General features: G+C 48.3%; 2 protein-coding genes across 2 annotated transcripts in view; both read right to left on the bottom strand.

Moving 5' to 3' along the window:
- Acvr2b (activin A receptor type 2B) overlaps positions 1-4579 on the bottom strand; it is a 27470-nt gene extending 22891 nt beyond the window's left edge. The window contains exon 1 of the mRNA XM_028767366.1: positions 4314-4579. Coding sequence (XP_028623199.1) covers positions 4314-4365 — 52 coding nt within the window. The 5' untranslated portion in view covers positions 4366-4579. The remainder of the gene's footprint in view (positions 1-4313) is intronic.
- A 9737-nt stretch (positions 4580-14316) lies between these two features.
- Xylb (xylulokinase) overlaps positions 14317-18343 on the bottom strand; it is a 37773-nt gene continuing 33746 nt past the window's right edge. Inside the window, exon 19 of the mRNA XM_028767328.1 lies at positions 14317-16049. Within this exon, the coding sequence (XP_028623161.1) occupies positions 15972-16049 (78 nt within the window). The 3' untranslated portion in view covers positions 14317-15971. The remainder of the gene's footprint in view (positions 16050-18343) is intronic.

Consider the following 18343-nt stretch of genomic DNA (forward strand, 5'->3'; position numbering starts at 1 on the left):
ACCCTCACAAGCACAGGTATACACACACACAAGCACTCACCATGCACGGGTACATAACACACACACCGGCACTGACATGCATAGGTACATACACACACACACACAGAGGCATCCACATGCAGATGCACACTTGTGCACTCAGGAAAGCGTGCACACGCGCGCGCGCACATGCGCACACACACACACACATGAATGGGGAGGAGGTATGACTGAAAATATGAATGGTCCTGGATGATCCAGATTTGCTCTTCTCCCTCAAGCCACTGGATGCCGGGCCATGGTAGGAGGTTAGGAGCTGGCTCTGAACTCAGGCTCTAGCGTGCTGTGGATCCCATGTGCTCTACTGACCTCTCAGGTAGAAGGGCTAAATACATAGGCACTCAGAGAGATAGCTTCCTAGGTGGGGAAGAAACCATGGAAACAGAGTGATGGGCAGAATCACAAGTAGCAGAAGAAAAGGCAAGGACACGTCCACGGACCAAACAGGCTAAGGAATACATCCAGCACACACAACCTTCTAGGGTCAGACCTCGCCAAGGGGAGGGCTGACTGCAAGGCAGTTGGGATTTTACAGAGCCCACAAAGGATGTGGAATAGTACGTGCACACAGGCACATGCACATAAGCGCACACGAAAGTGCACACAAACGAATGAACATACGCACGCACACACGCATGCACACACGCGCACCGGTGCCCCTGTAAGCCCTGATTTATACTTTCTGGAGTTCTGTTTTCTTAGATTCTCAGAACAGCAGGATAGGAGACAATGGGGCTTTCCTCTGTGCTCCAAGCAAAAGAAAGGCCTTAAGTAACTGCCTGGGTGAGTCCAGAGACTTGGAGGATTCTGAGTGCCAAGAAGAGCCGCATAGGGGTACACTACAAAAGCCTACCTAAGCAAGACACACCCGAAGGGTTCTGAGTCTCATGCCTTCACTCAGCTGTATGGGAGGACGGGCAAAGACCACATCTGCTCCGTAAGAGCCTCTGGGAGCAGAGGAGGGTACCTACGCCTCCCAAAGAAAGGCTGCCTGACAGGCAGGCAGCCTGGGAAGCCCAGCAGTCAGGAAAGAGGAGAGCAAAGGACATTCCGTCTGGGGAGGGAATTCCATGATTCTACAGCCTCTCCCACTACAATGGACCAGAAGACTATAGGTCACTGGTACACACCTCCGCCCAGAGAAAATGGACAAGAAACATCCTGGTGTCAGTGGCCAGCCTATGAGAAAACCTCTGGGCAGTATGGAGTTGTTGAGACCATTCTTAGCACACAGCTCCTGCTCTTCTCCTGCACTTCACCCTGTAGAGCTCTCTGCTCTGAACCCCAAAGACAGAGGCAAATGTCAGAAAATAGAGTGCCTAGATGTCCACTGCAACGCAAGGCCAAAGGCCAATCTCCCAAGGGCATACTGGGCCAGTCTCAGATCTAGAAAGACTTTCAGATGTATCTACCGGCTGCAGCATCAGTCCAGCCTTTCTCAGCCAGCGCTGTCCAATATGGCATCGGCTTTGCCAAACCTGACTACAGACAGCTTCAAATGTGCAAAGTTGGAAGGGAGGTGTTCTGTAAAGATGCATACCGCATGTTGGTTCTTTCCATGTCTCTACCAGGGGGGCAAAAATCGGTGACACCCACTTTTAATCAGGGCGCTCAGAAGGCAGAGGCAGGAAGAGCTCTCTCTAGGCCTTCTATACCAGCCTGGTCTACAGAGCGAGTTCCAGAATAGCCAAGGCTACACGGAAAAATCCTGTCTCGGAAAAAGATTTTTTTTTCCTGTCCCATTAATTATAGTTATGTATGTTGAAATGACCAATCTTCATGTTAACTCTACCCAACGATGAAAAAGAGCAAGCCTCTGCCCCCCACATTCATATGGTAAAGCCCTAACCACCAATAATAACATAAAAGTCTTTGGAAGTGGGACCTCTAGGAAGCAGTAAGGTTGGATTAGACTGTGAGGGTGGGATCCTTATTGTAGGATTGACTCTCTTAAGGCACCCTGGTCTGGCTTCAAGAACCGTGTTAAAATAAGCACTGCTGATTTTTAACTATATATGGATATTTTAACTGTATTTACCTTAGGAGTGTTTGTCTCCAACTATGTCTGTGTATCCATCCACATACATGCCTGGTGCTCTCCGAGGCCAGACAGCATGGGACCCTCCAGAGAGTGAAGTTCAGGTGACTGTAAACTACTATGTCGGTGTTAGGACTCGAACGTGGGTCCCCTGCAAGAGCAGCAAGCACTCTTTACCACTGAGCTATCTCTCCAGCCCCAACTGCTGTTCGAACCACCGAGTCCTGTGGTATTAAAGCAGCCAGAAAACACTAAAAAGACACAGCTACTTCTTTCTTTTACTAACACGGTTGTTGGGAATTTTTAAGTTGAATATATCCGCCGAGCCCATGTTCCCCTTGGCAGCACCAGCAGATTTCTTCTTTTTACCACAGAGCTGAGTGGTTCTGAATATCAAGCCGGAAACATGAAGGAAAGATCTCCGAAGCCAGAGGCACAGGAAAGCCAGCTCTACCCCAACCCTTCAAAGTTCTCCATTTCCTCAAAAGAGAAAGCAGCAGTCACCACAGCACAGGTGACTGTCTTCCCCGAGGGCAGAACCACAGGCTGAGTCAGAACTCGTGCCTCCGTATTCTGTTATGCACTCCACCCTAAACAATTCCGAGAAGACACGGTACCAGAGATCCACTCTCACCCTGCCCCAAAATGAGAGGTGACTGGTGAGGCTAAACTGGGACAAACTGGAGCAGTGATATACAGACTTCTAGTCTGAAGCGTGACGTCCTGAGAAGACGCTTTCAACAAACAAACTTAAAAGGGACAATGCACATGTCCAGGAACAGAAATCCAGACAGTCAAGAGATGTCTAGAGGGCAGATGTGTACCGTGGGATCAGCCTGCTGCCTGCCCTCCCCAGAGCAGACTACTGTCTTCCATCACTTCCAGGCCCTCGTTCTTGGGGAGAAAAGTCTCAAGAGCAGCACTTCGGGGAGTGGCAGAAAGAAACAAAATGTTCACCCCGACACCACTTTGCCTCTACCACTCCAAGACAGCACTTATATCGCTTCCCAACAGTGGCTTCAGGTAGCAAAGAAGCGATCTCTGCCCTCTGGTTCGTTCACTCCTGTTCTAGCGCACCCGGGCTCGTGTAAAAACTCTCGGGGTCAGAATTAACTGCTAACCCTCACTACCTTGTAATAGAAAAGATTGAAAGTGAGGATCCCAGTGAGGGGGTGCAATGGCCATCTGGGATACCCACCCCCGCAGCTGCAAGGGGGATCCCAGCCCTTCCCCTGCACTCCCGGCCCCGCCCCTCGCGGGTTTCCCAGACTCCGCGCTGCTGCCACCTCGGGCGGCAGGGGACCCGAGCTGCATGTGTAATGGGGGTTGGGAACAAAGACGCGTAGGACCCAGAGCCCCGGCCACCGGGCACCAGCGGTCCCAATCTCCACGATCTTTTCGCTGGAGTCTCAATGCCCGACTGTCCACGTTTCCTGGAACTGCCCAAAACCCGCCCAGGAGCTCCTACAAAGTTGAGCACGCTTCAGCACCATCCGGACACAGAAATCAGTGCCTGGGCTTTGGTGGAGAAAGCGCTTCCCAGCACAACTTCGTGGGTACACACCCACACGTCCCAGTCCCAGGAAGACGCGCACCAGCTATCCCCATAGCCCGCAACAGCCTGCGGGCTGAGCGCGGGTCACTCACGCCAGCCACGTGCCGGCCGGAGCGATCTGAGACCTGTTGGTTCGCCTCTTCAACCCTTCTCCACTCCCAGTTGCCCAAAACAAAAGCAGTCCCACGAGGGCGCATCTGCGGCCCGCTGCAAGCAAAGCGGGCGCAGGTAGGAGCCACTCGCATGAGGATCGCGACGCGGAGTGGCGGGACGGGGTGCAGAGGACTCCGGGCGGACTGTGGAAAGCCGTCCGCTTCGCTTTGCGACATCTATGACTCTCAGGGGCGAGCAGTCCCAGCCGCCCCCGGTTAGATGCCCGCCCCGCTTGGCCGCCTTCCCCACGCTCAGGTTTTCCTAGTTCTATCCCTGGGGTCCGCGCGACCGCGGAACCTGAACCCCGACCCTGACGCTCCAGGTTCCCTCATCACCTATCACCTCTGCGAGCCAGAATCGCGCAGAGGAACGGCACGAGCGAGCTCGCCTCTACGATCGCGAGCTGAGCGCCCCGCGCGACCCCGATCCCAGGCAGGTGGCGCGGCGCCGAGGCCGCGGGGCCGCCCTTTGTTGGTAAACACCGCGCGCCCCAGGTCCCCGCACCCCCACGACGCGCCGGGTGCTTACCGGCGCACAGCGATCCCCAGAGAAGGGCGAGGGCCGCCCAGGGCGCCGTCATGTTCCGCGGCGCCGCCCCGCGGACACCCGGAGCCCGCGGGCAGGGCCGCGCTGCGCTCCCGGGGCGCGCAGGGCCCGGCGGCGGCTGCGCTCTGCTTCCCGCTCCTTCTCTGGGTCTCGCTTCCAGGCGCGCGCGCTTCTGCGCTTCGGTTCCCAGGCAGCGTGCGGGGCTAGTGGCTCAGGGCCGCTGCGGGCGGCGCGCAGTGCGGCCCGGGCTATGGGGCGACGCGGGAGCCGGGGGGCGGCGGCGGGGCGCGGGCCAGGGCGCGCCCGACGCGGGCATGGCGCAACGGGGCTGGGCCCGGGCCCCGGGCGCAGGGGCCGAGTCCGGAGGGGCCATGAACGGGGGGGTGGGGGAGGGGAGCTGAACCGAGTCCAAAATGGCTCCTGAGCGGTGGCCACGGAGCCGAGCCAGCGGGGAAACCCGGATGTTGGATACAAAGAGGCGGGCGAGCTGGGCGGGGAGGGGGAGGGGAGGCGGGCCCTCGGGCCGCGTGGTCCGCGCCCCCCTTGGGGGCGGGACCGGAGAGGAACAACAACACCGAGGCTCCGCCCCCCAGCCCGCGCCCTCTGGAGACAGCGCGCACGCAGCACCAGGCTCTAGGGCTAGGCGGGGCGCGCGCCTGGATCTGGTGGGGTTGGACTGCCCACAACTTGACTGGTGCCTGCCCCATGCTATGGAGCCCACGCTACGGGATGTATGCTCCTCTGAGACCCCTGAGTGAGTGGGTAGGTTCTGGACCCCCATATCCTAGGACCTCTGTCTTCCAGCTCCCACTTATGGGCTAATTGGCAGAAAAAACGCCGAAGTCTGAATTGACAGCAGTTCCCCCTTGTCGCACACGGTTATCTCCAAGCAGAAGTGGCCCCACAGAGCAGCTGCAGGTGAGAAAGAACTGGTGGTGACCTGCTTCCTGGAGGATTCTCAGCAATCCCACATCTTTCATCTTACCTTCAGCACTCCTCCCACCTATTTAAAGATCTGTCCAGAACACGTCTCTGTTCCTTTCACACAAACACACCAGATTCCTCCATTTCAGATTCCACACTTGTTACACAACCAGAGCCAGTGAGAGTAATTGGCCTCCCAGCCAGACTGGAAGAGCCAGTCACCACTCGGGGAAAAAAAATGCTCTGGAATCCTCCTGCCTCGGCTAGAGCATCGAGGAGGAAGGTGGTACCCCACAGCCTGGGTCATTTCACTTGCTTGAGCCTCGGACTTCCCTTATGAAAGTGATGGTGTTAAGTTCCTCCAAGACATGGGTAGCGTTTCTTACTGCTACGGTTTGGTTTTCAGGAAGGGATTCTCAGCCTCCCAAGAAGCTGAGACCAAGGGTCTGCACCTTGTCTGACAACCTTTGCTCTTAAGTTTTGTCTTTTTCCTCTCCTTATGTAATCCTCAGATGACCTCGTGCTCTCTGCCCATCTGTGACTTTTCTTATTTTTCATTCGTTTATTGATTGATTGATTGATTGTGTGTGTGTGTGTGTGTGTGTAATCGGCCTCCCAGCTAGACTGGAAGAGTCAGTCACCTGTATCTATGTGCTCCTTTCACACACACACACACACACACACACACCTGTATCTATGTGCTCGATGTGTATGCCTAGTGCCCTAATGGCATCAGATACCCTGAAACTGAAGTTAGGAAGGGGATGAGCTACTTTGTGAGTGGTAGGAACCGAACCTGTGTCTTCTGCAAGAGCAACAAGCGCTCCTAACCACTGAGTCGTCTCTGCAGACCCATGGTTTATCATTATTTATTGATATTTTTGAGACAAGATCTTACTATGTAGTTCTGGGTGGCCTCAAACTCAACAGAGATCTCTGCTTACCTCTGCCTTCTGAGAGTTGAGATTAAAGCCGTGTATCATCACCCACACCCGATTTATTTTATTTTTAATCATGTGTATATATGTATGTCTGTGTGGGAATATGTATATGTGCATACAGGTACCCAATGAAGCCAGAGGAGGACACACGATCTCCTGGAGCTGGGATAAAGATAATTGTGAGCTGTCCCACGTGGGTGCTGGAGACCAAACTCAGGTCCTCTGCAAGATGAGTTAAGCTCTCACTTAATAGCTGAGCTATTTCTTTAGCCCCCAGTTTTGCATCTTCTTAATTAGTGGTAGAAACTTATTCAAACAAACTCACACCAATAGGCCCACTGTACTAGGGAGAGCACTGGTTATCTTTTTCCATATTGGAAAAAAATGATCTATCATTCATTCATATGCCAAAAATTAGACTAGTTAGTTCTACCCTTGTGTCTCATGTGAGGGTTTTGGGGGAAAGGGTACTGATCATAAAGGATCTCATATTAGCCCAGGCTAGCCACCTATTCAATACACAGCCAAGAATGACCTCAAACTTCTAATCCTTCTCTATCTTAGAAGCGCTGGGACACATGCGTGATTGTATGTGTTGCTGGGGATCAAACCCAGGGCTTCCTGTATGTTAGGCAGACACTACCAACTCAGGCACATTCCCAGCTTCTGAACCATACCAGGTCATATGTCACTTAACCTTGACTGGTCACATCAAAATGCTATTCTGATGTTACTAGAAAATCCTAATTCATATATTGAACTACTAGCTTCATGGTTGCCCTTGGCAGCCTGTTTGGTATCCTGAATTTTACCTAGTCAGAAGAGAGTTCCCATATGTTCTCCCCCATTAGCCTGCTCCTCCCCATGTATCCCTGTCAGAATCAACAGCGTGATCAGCTGTTCGTATCAAAGCCTCCTTGAGTCACCCTTGACTATCCCATCGACCAGCCAGCCTCACGTGTGCACCCAACATCCAGCTATATTCTTTCATAAGCCCTGTGCCACCAGCAGCCTGGATCTCATATCTGGACAGCTTTAACAGCAGTGGGCCGAGGGGCTCATTAGCTGTCACCAGTGTCCATTTTGCTAAGTGTATCTTCTATTTCTTATAAGATTTTTATTATATTTTACTTATGTAGTGTGTGTGTGTGTGTTGTTTTGCTTTTTGGTTTTTTGAGACAGGGCTTCTCTGTGTAGCCCCGGCTGTCCTAGAACTTACTCTGTAGACCAGGCTGGCCTCGAACTCAGAAAGCCACCTGCCTCTGCCTCCCAAGTGCTGGGATTAAAGGTGTGCGCCACCACTGCCCGGCGTGTGTGTTTTATGGAGAGAAGGAGACAGACAGACAGACAGACAGACAGAGACAGAAAGGAGAGAGCATGAACACATTGAGGTCAGATGACAACTTGTGGTTGGCTCTGTCTTTCCACTCTTCGGGTGCTAGGAATCAAATCCTCAGGATTGGCAGTAGGTCCTGGTACCCAGTGAGCCATCTCTCTGGTTCTAATACACTTTCTAAATAGTAACTGAGGTGAATCTTTAAAAGCTGGGACTCTGAGGTCAGATGGCTCAGTGGTAAAAAGCACTTACTGTTATCGCAGAGGACCCGGATTTGGTTCCCAGGACCCAGATTGGATGATTCACAAATATCTATAATTCTAACTTCAAGAACATTGACTTCCTCTCCTAACCCCCACAAAATTAAAAATAAAATTAGAAAGATGCTCATATTACATTATAGTAATTCCCCTTTATCTGCAGTTTCTCTTTTCAGTTACTAACAGTCAAACGAAGCCCAAAACACTAAATATTAATTTTCATAAATTAGAACTTTCAAACAGCTAGCCACTCTGGCTAGCATGTTGACTTCTTACCACTCTTCTCTGACCCTCCCAGACACAACGGATTATTCCTGCCTCTGTCCCCAGCTTCCATGCTGTATTTGCTGCCAGCTCCAGTTCCCAAGAATCTGTTATTTCTTAGGCATCGATCTCAGAGGGCTTCATTTCCTGGCTCTATTTATTCCCTCCTTGACCCGACAGGTCTTCTTTCTACCCCCTCTGTTAATTTAATGGTGGCGACCTTGAGGTCAGCTAAATGAATCGGATCAGGGAGAAAGGTAACACTCCGTAATGAGAGAGAATGGTTAGGTTACGCTGTGCTAATGGAAAAATCCCCAAACCTTAATGATTTAAAACAACAAAATTTATTTCTTACTCTCGGTACATGCCATTAGGTGTCACCAGGCAAACTCCAGTCACTGTAATAACTCAGGGACATAGGCTAACACAGAAGTGTGTTTTTTACATATGCTTCTATTGCAGAGCCAGGAACAAAACCATGACAAATTACATGTACCTCTTACTATTTTCATCAGATTCTGAAGAGGTAGTAGTTACGTTGTTGGCTTCATGGCATTTGAATCTTTGAAAATATCCACATCAAAATATCAAACAACTACATAAAAAAAAAACATAGGAAATCATTGTACATTTTGAATAAGACAAAGTGATAAAGGTTTTCTCCAAATTACAAGCAAAGGGGGCCAAAGCAATAAAGGTTGCATGAGCCGCTTTGGTAGAAAAGGACATAGGAACACAAGAAAGAAAGCACTATGAGGGACAAGAGAGTCCTAGACAGTTCAGAAATACGCCATGGAAAACAAGGGCATCCCAACAGCTGGTGACATAGGGATGGACCTTTCTCAGTCCCACTGCAAACAGACGCAGAAAGAGACTGGAACCAGAGAGGTGACACCAAGGTGCTCTTGCAGAGGACCAGTCTTTGATTCTCAGCACCCACAGAGCAGCTCACAAGGTCTCTAACTCCAGTTCCAGGGAGCCAGCATCCTCTTTTGGCCTCAGTAGACACTGCACACGTGTGCACAGACACATAGAGGCAAAACATGCATATACAAAAAATAACAATATTAAATCTTTGAAAACAGAAAAGAACCAAACATCTAGACTCACGGCTTTCACAGTGAAGCTTTAAAAAAAAAAAAAAGAAACATGTATTTATGGACAGGTGTGTGGTCTGCTGCCGAAGCCAGAACCTACCTCAACATGGTAAAAGCACCTCCTGAATGCTGCCTTTCCCTCTCCGAACCACACCATGCATGGTACATGTGCATCCATACTCACACACGAAATAAATGAAACACTTTTTAGAGATAGGGTCTTGCCATGTAACTCTGGCTGACCTGGGGTTTACTGTGTAGACCAGGCTGGCCTTGAACACACAGAGATTTGGCTGCCTCTGCTTCCCGAGTGCTGGAATTAAAAACAAAAAACATGCTGCCACTCTGACTAATTTCATTTTATTCTTTCATCAGTGTTCCATATTCTAAGAGATACTTTCATTTATTGCTTTAAGTATATGCCATAGATTTCATTGTTAATCACATCTGGAGTCAGTATGGGTTTTTTGTTTTTTTAAAGATGTATTTGGAGTGCATAGGGAAGCCAGAAGAGGATGACAAATCCTCCAGAACTGGAGTTTCAGATCACTATTAGCTGCCATGTGGGCACTAGAAGTCAACCTTGAGTCGTCTGGAAGAGTAGAGTGTTAACTAGCAAGCCAACAAGCCTTCTCTCCAGTTCTGGATTTGTTACTGTTTCCTTCTGTTGTTTTGTTTCATTTGAGACACAATCTCACTATGTAGCCCTGACTGGCCTAGAACTCACTTTGTTGGCCTCCAACTCATAGAAACCGACCTGCCTCTGCCTCCTAAGAGCTCAGGTAAGTAGAAAGCATGGTCAACATGCCTGTCACTTGATTTTTTTTTTAAATCTATTATTTTGCTAGGAGTTTAATTTTTTTTCCAAATTGGACTTTAAAAAAAGGCTTTCTTCTAGCCAGGCGTAGTGAATGTTTCATGTTTTCTTTCTGGTGTAATAAATGGTCATTTAAAATGTTTATCTGTTTCTCTGTGTTTATAAACACATGTTATCATGCTCCTGTGGTAGTCAGAAGACACCTTTGGGGAGTCACGTGGGCTGGAGCGTCACATTCAGGCGGCCAGGCTTGGTAGCATGCACCTTTACCCATTCGGCCATCTTGCCCACTCTAAATGATAAGTTTTAATACATGAGACTAGACATATTTCTATTTCAGTATGGGATATTTGTGCAAGGGTGGGTGGATAATTTAGTAGAATGCTGCCTCACGTCATAAAGCCCTGAGTTTGAGTCTCAGGACTCACACTAAAAGCCAGGCTTGGGGGCATGTGCATGAAATCCCAGTGATGGCCGGATGGGAGGTGGAGACTGATGAATCCCTGGAAGCTGAGTGGCCAGTCCTTGTCTCAACCAAAAAGTAGAAGGCACCTGAGAAATTCATCCAAGCTAGTCATGACCTCCAACCTCCACACGCACCCACATACACATGTACTTGCACACATACACCCAGCCACACATACATGCACTCCATACACACACACACACATGCACTCACATGCGCCCAGCCACACATACATGTACCCATGTATACACATGCACTCACACACACATACACCGAGCCACACATACATATACCCATGCATACACACATGTACCCATCCACACACATGCACCCCCATCCACACACATATGCCCATCCACACACACATGCACCCACCCACACACACATGCACAACTCATATACACATGCACCTAGCTGCACATACATGTACCCATGCATACAAACATGCACCCATACACAAACACATGCACTCACACACATATGCACCCAGCCACACTAAATGTACCAATACATACACACATGCACTCATACACACATGCACCCAGGCACACACATGTACACCCTTACACACACATATGGACACATATACATGTAAAGTAGAACATTCAATGTATACTTTGTAGAAGCCACCTTCATATATATGGCTTTGTGTCCTTTAGTCTTAAAGAGGACAGTGGTGTGTTAAAACTCTGTTCTTCCCAGCTGTCTGTTTCCTCTGCTGCTGTTGCACAAATGCCACGTGCTTTGACAGAACACAGCCAATGGGAAAGGAGGGCACACAGGATTTGGGCCCAGGCAGAGGATTCCAGAATGTCATTCCAAGCTGACAAAACAAATAGCTGAGTCTGTAGCTCTGGTGGTTGGCACATCACGATTGTTAAATGAAGCCCTTAACATTATGCTGTCCCTCTTTGTGTCTCTTCCTTCAGTTCTGCACGGTGAGACGAATGTTGCGGTTTCTGTTTTCTGTGAGCTTTGTGTCTGAACTGTTGCTGCCCCCTCCACTCTTTGGTCTTTCTGAACCATTCATTCTGTGCCCGTCTCCTCTAAACACAGGAATGCATTGGTTTGCACACTGTTTGGAAATTCTTTTTCTTTGAGTAGGTGGATTAAGGGCTCTCACATTTACTGACTGGACTCATGCTAGGACTTCTGTTTACTGCGTGCACAAAGCTGCAATTTCCATGTATTACTGGTTATATGACCTGTTGCCTTTTCTTGAGGACAATTTGCATTTGTTAAGATTTATTCATTGTGTGTACATGAGGGTATGCATGTACCAGGACACCTGTATGGCAATCAGAGGACAACTTCTGGAGTCAGTTCTCTCCTATCACACTGGGTTGGACTCAGGCGGCAAACATCTTACCTGCTGACCCATCTCCATAGTGTTGACATTTGCATTTTTCTTGCTTTTAAAAAACTTATTGCTGCGCGGTGGTGCCACACGCTTTTAATCCCAACACTTGGGAGGCAGAGACAGGCAGATTTCTGAGTTCGAGGCCAGCCTGGTCTACAGAGTGAGTTCCAGGACAGCCCACGCTATAAAGAGAAACCCTGTCTCGAAAAACCAAAAACAAAACAAAACAAAAAACAAAACAAAAAAACCCCCAAAACTTATTATATTGATTATATAGTATTTTTTAACACTAATGCCTTTCCTAGTACTTAATAGCTTTATTGCTCAGTTCTCCATTTTCATTACTTAAGCCTCAAGTATTTGCTTTGCAATTTTAAATATTTTCAACTCCTCAAAATGGCACGTGCAACAATGAACTCTGTACTTCTTATTTCTCCTCTCCTGTGCTAGTTGGCTTCAGCTGCCGATCTGACACAGTCTAGACTCATCTGAAGGACTCTTCAACTGAGGGGCTCCCCTGATCAGATTGGCTGGTGGCCATATCTGTGAGAGACTGTCTTGACTGATGGTTGATGTGGGAGGGACCAGCCTACCGTGGGTGGCACCATTCCTAGGTCTGTGTGCCTGGGCTGTATAAGAAACACAGCTGAGCACGAGTCCGAGATGAACCAGTAACTAGCATTCCTCCATGGTGCCTGCTAAGTACCTGCCTTGACTTCCCTCAGGGATGACTGTGACCTGGAAAGGGAAGATTAAATTAACCCTTTCTTCCACTACATTGCCTTTGATCATGGTGTTCATCACAGCAAGAGAAAGCAAACGAGGACATCTCCCTTTGTCCTATGCTAGCTGACAACTTTGTCCAAGCAGTGCCATTTGACATTCTTCCATGTCAGGTTCCCCCTTTGGCTCCTTAGCAAATCTTAGCTAAGGCATGACTAAAACACTGGACAGCTTAGCTAGGTAAGAGACCTAAGCACACTTTGTCCTTTTCTTGCATCAGGGGTGAGGGGATGCACATTGCAACAGCCTAAGTGTGAAGGTCAAAGGACAACTTGCTGGGGTTGGTTCTGTCCTTCCACCATGTAGACTTTGGAACTCAAACTCTGATCACAAGTCTTTGCAGCAAGCCACCTCGCTAGTCCTCATATTTTTCTTTGATAATGTTCCGGTGTGCCTGCCTGCATATTCAGTAACCTTTCCTAGTCTTGTTGAGTCTGGTGGGGCCTGTGGCGTTGGTTCTACCAAGATGCTTCAAAGACTGAAGAATGCCTGGGTCCATGAAACCATACTTTGCCAGGGTTCCTAGGACATGTGGTTAAGAATGGCACTGCTGAGTGGCTTCCGCTATTAAGTCAGGAGTGATAATAAAAGCAGTAGAGTTTTTAAAGGCTCTAGTCCAGCAAATACCCTTTTCCTAACCACTCCCCAAGCCCACTCAAGACCAATCATGCAAACTTAAACAAGCCGTGGTAGGGGGCTGGAGTGATGGCTCAGCAGTTAAGAGCACCGGCTGTTCTTCCAGAGGTTCTGAGTTTAATCCCCAGCAACTACATGGTGGCTCACAACCATCTCTAATGGACCCAATACCCTCTTCTGGTGTGTCTGAAGACAGCTACAATGTACTTAAATATATAGAATAGATAAATCTTTAAAAATAAATAATAATAAAAATCCTGGCTGGGCGGTGGTGGCGCACGCCTTTAATTCCAGCACTTGGGAGGCAGAGGCAGGCGGATTTCTGAGTTCGAGAGTTCGAGGCTAGCCTGGTCTACAGAGTGAGTTCCAGGACAGCCAGGGCTACACAGAGAAACCCTGTCTCGAAAAACAAAAACAAAACAAAAAAAGATAAAATAAAATAAAAATCCCAAGCTGTGTTAGATGTGAACACGGAAAACACTGCACACTTGACGGGATGCACCACAAGAAAGAAATTTCCCTAATCCTGTAACTTTCTTTTGTAAGCAATGGCATCTTTGGTCTTGACAACTTCACTTTTACCTTCACCACACAAAATGTATTTACTGCCCAATGTATGTTGGAATATTGTGTTAGGGTTTTCTTTAATCTTTATTTTATCTGTATGGCTGTTTCCCTACTTGTGTGTATCACTTGGAGTACAGAAGAAGCTGACAGATCCCTTTGGGACTGGAGTTAGATAGTTACAAACTGCCGAGTGAATGCTAGGAACATAACTCAGATCCTCTGGAGAAACAACCAGTGTTCTTAACCCCTGAGGCATCTCTCCACCAAACACCCTCCCTCCCCATCTACCCTCCCTAACCCCCCCCCAAACTCCCACACTGCCACAGTTTGTTTTATGGTCTAAGCCTTTTGATGCTGGGCCAGTGACATACAAACCTCAAAACACTCCCAGAACACATCTAAATTACAAGGTAGACTCTTTCAAAACACATTTGTGAAGCTAGCGGTACATCTCAGTAAGAGAGGGCTTGCCCAGCATCTTCAAAGTCACAGGTTCAAATCCCTGCTCCAATAAAGAGGAATGGGAGAGATGGATTTTAGGTGTTTTCAAATTTTTGTTTATTTTGGGAAGTTCTAAGTATCAACAGGGATCTTGTCTTTATTCTCCTTCCTTCTTTTCTGGTGCCTCCCTGAACTTCCTGTCGAGTCTCCCTACTCTTTGATGTGTTGTAAAGTCTCCAGAACTGTCATGGTCTATCCTTCTGTTCAGTGTCTTCTCACATAGGCTTGCCCTGTTTCCATTTGGATTTGTTCTTTGTCACCTGTGGTGGCCTTTTTCATTTTTTTTTCTGTCTGATTTATTGTAATAAAGATCTGTTGGATTGGAATGTCGTCCAAGTTAACTGTTTTGTGGTCCCAGATGCCTTTGCAGTTGGTTGGTAATGTAAAATCTCTGTAACAAGTAATATCCCAGTGGCCGTTTCAGTCTGGACTGTGGGTTTGCTGTGGGCAAGATGGCTACTCGTTGCTTCTTCCCCCCTCACACACCAAGCCTTCCAAGCGACCTCATGTCTAGACACAAGTCTCTTTCCATCTGTGCTGTGTCCCCTTTATTTCCCAGCAGTCATTGCTCTGATCCTGGTCTCACACCTGTCTGCAGCATCTTGCCACTGTGTCAGAACCAGTGGTCCAGTTTAAAAGGAGTCCAGAATTCAGCACGGCCTTGTGGCAGAGGAAGACTCTAGAGGGTGATGCAGGAGTGAGATTGCCAGGAAAAGTGTGAAGTAAAACAGGGGTGGAGAAGGAGGACACAGCTCAAACATAGTAGGACATGTGGAAGTGAGTGTCACAAAGTATGCCAAGTAAAAAAGGAAATCCAGGCTGGGCATGTGGCTCAGCAGGTAGAGCGTCTGCCTGGAATGCGTGAGGCCATGGGTTCCATCTCTGGTATTGCATAAGTCAGGTTTGGTGGCAAATACTTAGAGGATGGTGGCGGGAAGACCATAAGCTTAAGGTCACCTTTGGCTGCAAAGAAAGTTTGAGGGCAGCCTGGGCTGCAGGAGACCCAAATAAAAAGAAAGCCAGATTTTAGAAACTTCTGGAAACACGTAATTTTGCCATCATGTGAACTACAACGAACTATGGAAGAACCTAGAAGTGTTTAGCCTGGGAGATGCCCATCCAGGTCACCCAGGAAAACCCAGTCAGGCAGTCTCTGGGCAGGGTTGGGGACTGGGGAAGGAAGAGTATTCACCAGGCCCATGAAGATCATCTTGAATGGGAAGTAAACCAGTTTCGAATGGGGAGGGAAGATGAAGGAGACAGATAGACAGACAAGAGAGAGCTCTGGGAAGACACCTACAGACACAGGAGGGTCACAGGCAGGAGAGATGGGGCTTAGTTTGGTTTGCAGGAAGGCTGGAGGGAGCGGTTCCTGGATGGGGGAGGTGGCTGACGCTGAAGAAGGAGGAGTAGTCAGAGTCAGAGAAAAGGCTGTCTCTCGAGTCAGCTGTTTGGTCCCTTTTGAAAGGGGAACATGATTGTCTTTGGTGGCCATACCCTACAGTGTTTTCCTGGACGGAAGACAGAAAAGGAGATATTGCTTTTCCATCCTAGTACATGGAGCCCACAAGTCTCCAAGGAGTCACGGCTTCAGGATGGTCCAGGACAGAACAGGACAGGAGCACTGCAGAGTCAGCACAAGGACAAGGACCACTTAGAAGCCAGCAGGGTGCCTGGGCCGGAAGAATTCATTCCAGAGGCCTCTGAGCCTTGGACAAGATTCTCTGTTCCAGATCAGGGTATCGAGGGAGGAGGGCTGCATAGACCTGGACAGACAGAAAGAGCAGTATATAAGTGGGGAAGGAGAAGTGGCTCTCACAGCTGTTCGCAGCCTCAACGTTTAAAAACGTAAATTCTAGGGCTGGGAAGACGGCCCAGTGGTTTAGAGCACTGGCTACTCTTCCACAGCACCTAGGTTTGAGTTCCAGTACCCACATGGTGACCCATTACCATCTGTAACTCCAGTTCCAGAGGATCCCAGCACCCCCTTCTGGCCTCCTCAGGCACCATACACATACATGATGCATAAACATATGTTCCCCAAACACTCACACACATAAAATAAGTAAAAATTGAAATGAATAAATGGCTATATATATACATCTCTCTCTATATATATATATTTATAAAACATATCCCAAATTTCAGAAACCTTGTGCAAAACCGATGAGGATTATGACATCAGTATTTTCTCTAAGCAGAAATGTGTTAAAATGATGATACTTTGGATAAATTAGATTAAATGAAATAGATTGTTCAAAATTAATTTTGTTCGATGAGTGGTGGTGGCACATGCCTTTAATCCCAGATCTCAGGGGGCTGAGGGCAGCCTGATCTAAACAGTAAGTTCTAGGTCAACCAGGGCTACACAGAGAAACCCTGCCTTGAAAAAACAAATAAACAAAAAAAGAAAAAGAAAAAAGAAAGAAAGAATAATTTTGTTCTAGTTTTACATTTAAAAAATTGAGGCATTGCTGGGCAGTGGTGGTGCACGCCTTTAATCCCAGCACTTGGGAGGCAGAGGCAGGAAGATTTCTGAGTTTGAGGCCAGCCTGGTCTACAGAGTGAGTTCCAGGACAGCCAGGGCTATACAGAGAAACCCTGTCTCGAAAAACAAAAACAAAAACAAAATTGAGGCATTGAAGAGATAGTGCATTGGTTAGTGCAGAGCCTGACAAATACTGAGGTGGATGCTCACAACCAACCATTGGACTGAGCATGGGGACCCCAGTGGAAGAGCCAGGGAAAGGACTGAAGGAGCTGAAGGGGTTTGCAACCCCATAGGAAGAACAACATCATCAACCAACCAGACCCCCCCAGAGCTCCTAGGGACTAAACCACCAACCAAAGATACACATGGAGAGACCCATGGCTCCAGCTGCATATGTAGCACAGGATAGCCTTGTTGGACATCAATGGGAGGAGAGGCCCTCGGTCCTGTGAAGGCTCAATGCCTCAGTGTAGGGGAATGCCAGGGCAGGGAGGCGCGGGAGTGGGTAGGTGGGGAAGCACCCTCATAGAAGCAGAGGGAAGGGGAATGACAGAGGGGATTTTCGGAGGGGGGGAAGGACCAGGAAAGGGGATAATGTTTGAAATGTAGATAAATAAAATATCCAAAAATAAATAAATAAATAAATAAATAAACCAAAAACAAAACAAAAAACCATGTATCGATCTTGCAGGGGACCCAGGTTCAATTCCCAGCATCTTTGGCTTCTTTTTTTATGCCAAGGATGTAATTCTGTAGTCAAGTGAATGTTTCACATGAGTGAGACCCTAGGTTCAACACCCAAGTGCTGTGGGGTGTGAGTGTGTGTGTATGTGTGTGTGTGTTGGGTGTGGGGTGTGGTGAGGGGAGTTGTGCTGAGGGGGTGGTGGGAGTAGGATGAGTTGGGTAAGGTAAGGTTTCCCTCTGGTTAAGTACAACAGGTTTAATATAGATGAGAGAGAAAAATTTATCTTTTAAAGAAAAGAAAAAAGGCCCTCGACAGATTGAGAGGCAAGCGCTAAGAGAAAATCCAGTGGTTTCTCACCTGGGAAGCTCCTGGGTTGGGGGTGGCAGCCAGGCTGGGCTGTGGCGCTGATTTCACAACCTCTGAAAAGGCCACACCTGTTCCTCCAGCAAGGCCTAGAGGGGAAAGGTCATCTCATCCATGCATGTCACATGAGGGTGTTAACTAAGTGTGTCAGATGCTGCTATGGTGACAAAACACTGTCACCCGGGCAGGGCAGCTCAGCAGCAGGCGCCTCCTCAGCTTGCACAAGACTCAGGCTCCTACCCAGCACAGCACAAGAAAACCCAAGTCTTTAAACTGGAGTCGCCCAACTCAGAAGAGTTACTAAAAGTTACTGATAGCAAAATTGCTTATAAAAAAATACTTAAAATGGGGTGATTTTGTTGATGTTGTTGTTATACATATCAGAGAATGGCAAGTTCAAGGCTCACCTGGAATCCAGAGTGAGTTACAAGTCAATCTGGACAACTCGGTGAGACCTCATCTCAAAACAAGTATAGGAGAGAGAGAGAGAGAGAGAGAGAGAGAGAGAGAGAGAGAGAGAG

This window comes from Grammomys surdaster, unplaced genomic scaffold (assembly GCF_004785775.1).
Source record: "Grammomys surdaster isolate TR1022 unplaced genomic scaffold, NIH_TR_1.0 172, whole genome shotgun sequence".
Taxonomy (NCBI): Eukaryota; Metazoa; Chordata; class Mammalia; order Rodentia; family Muridae; genus Grammomys; species Grammomys surdaster.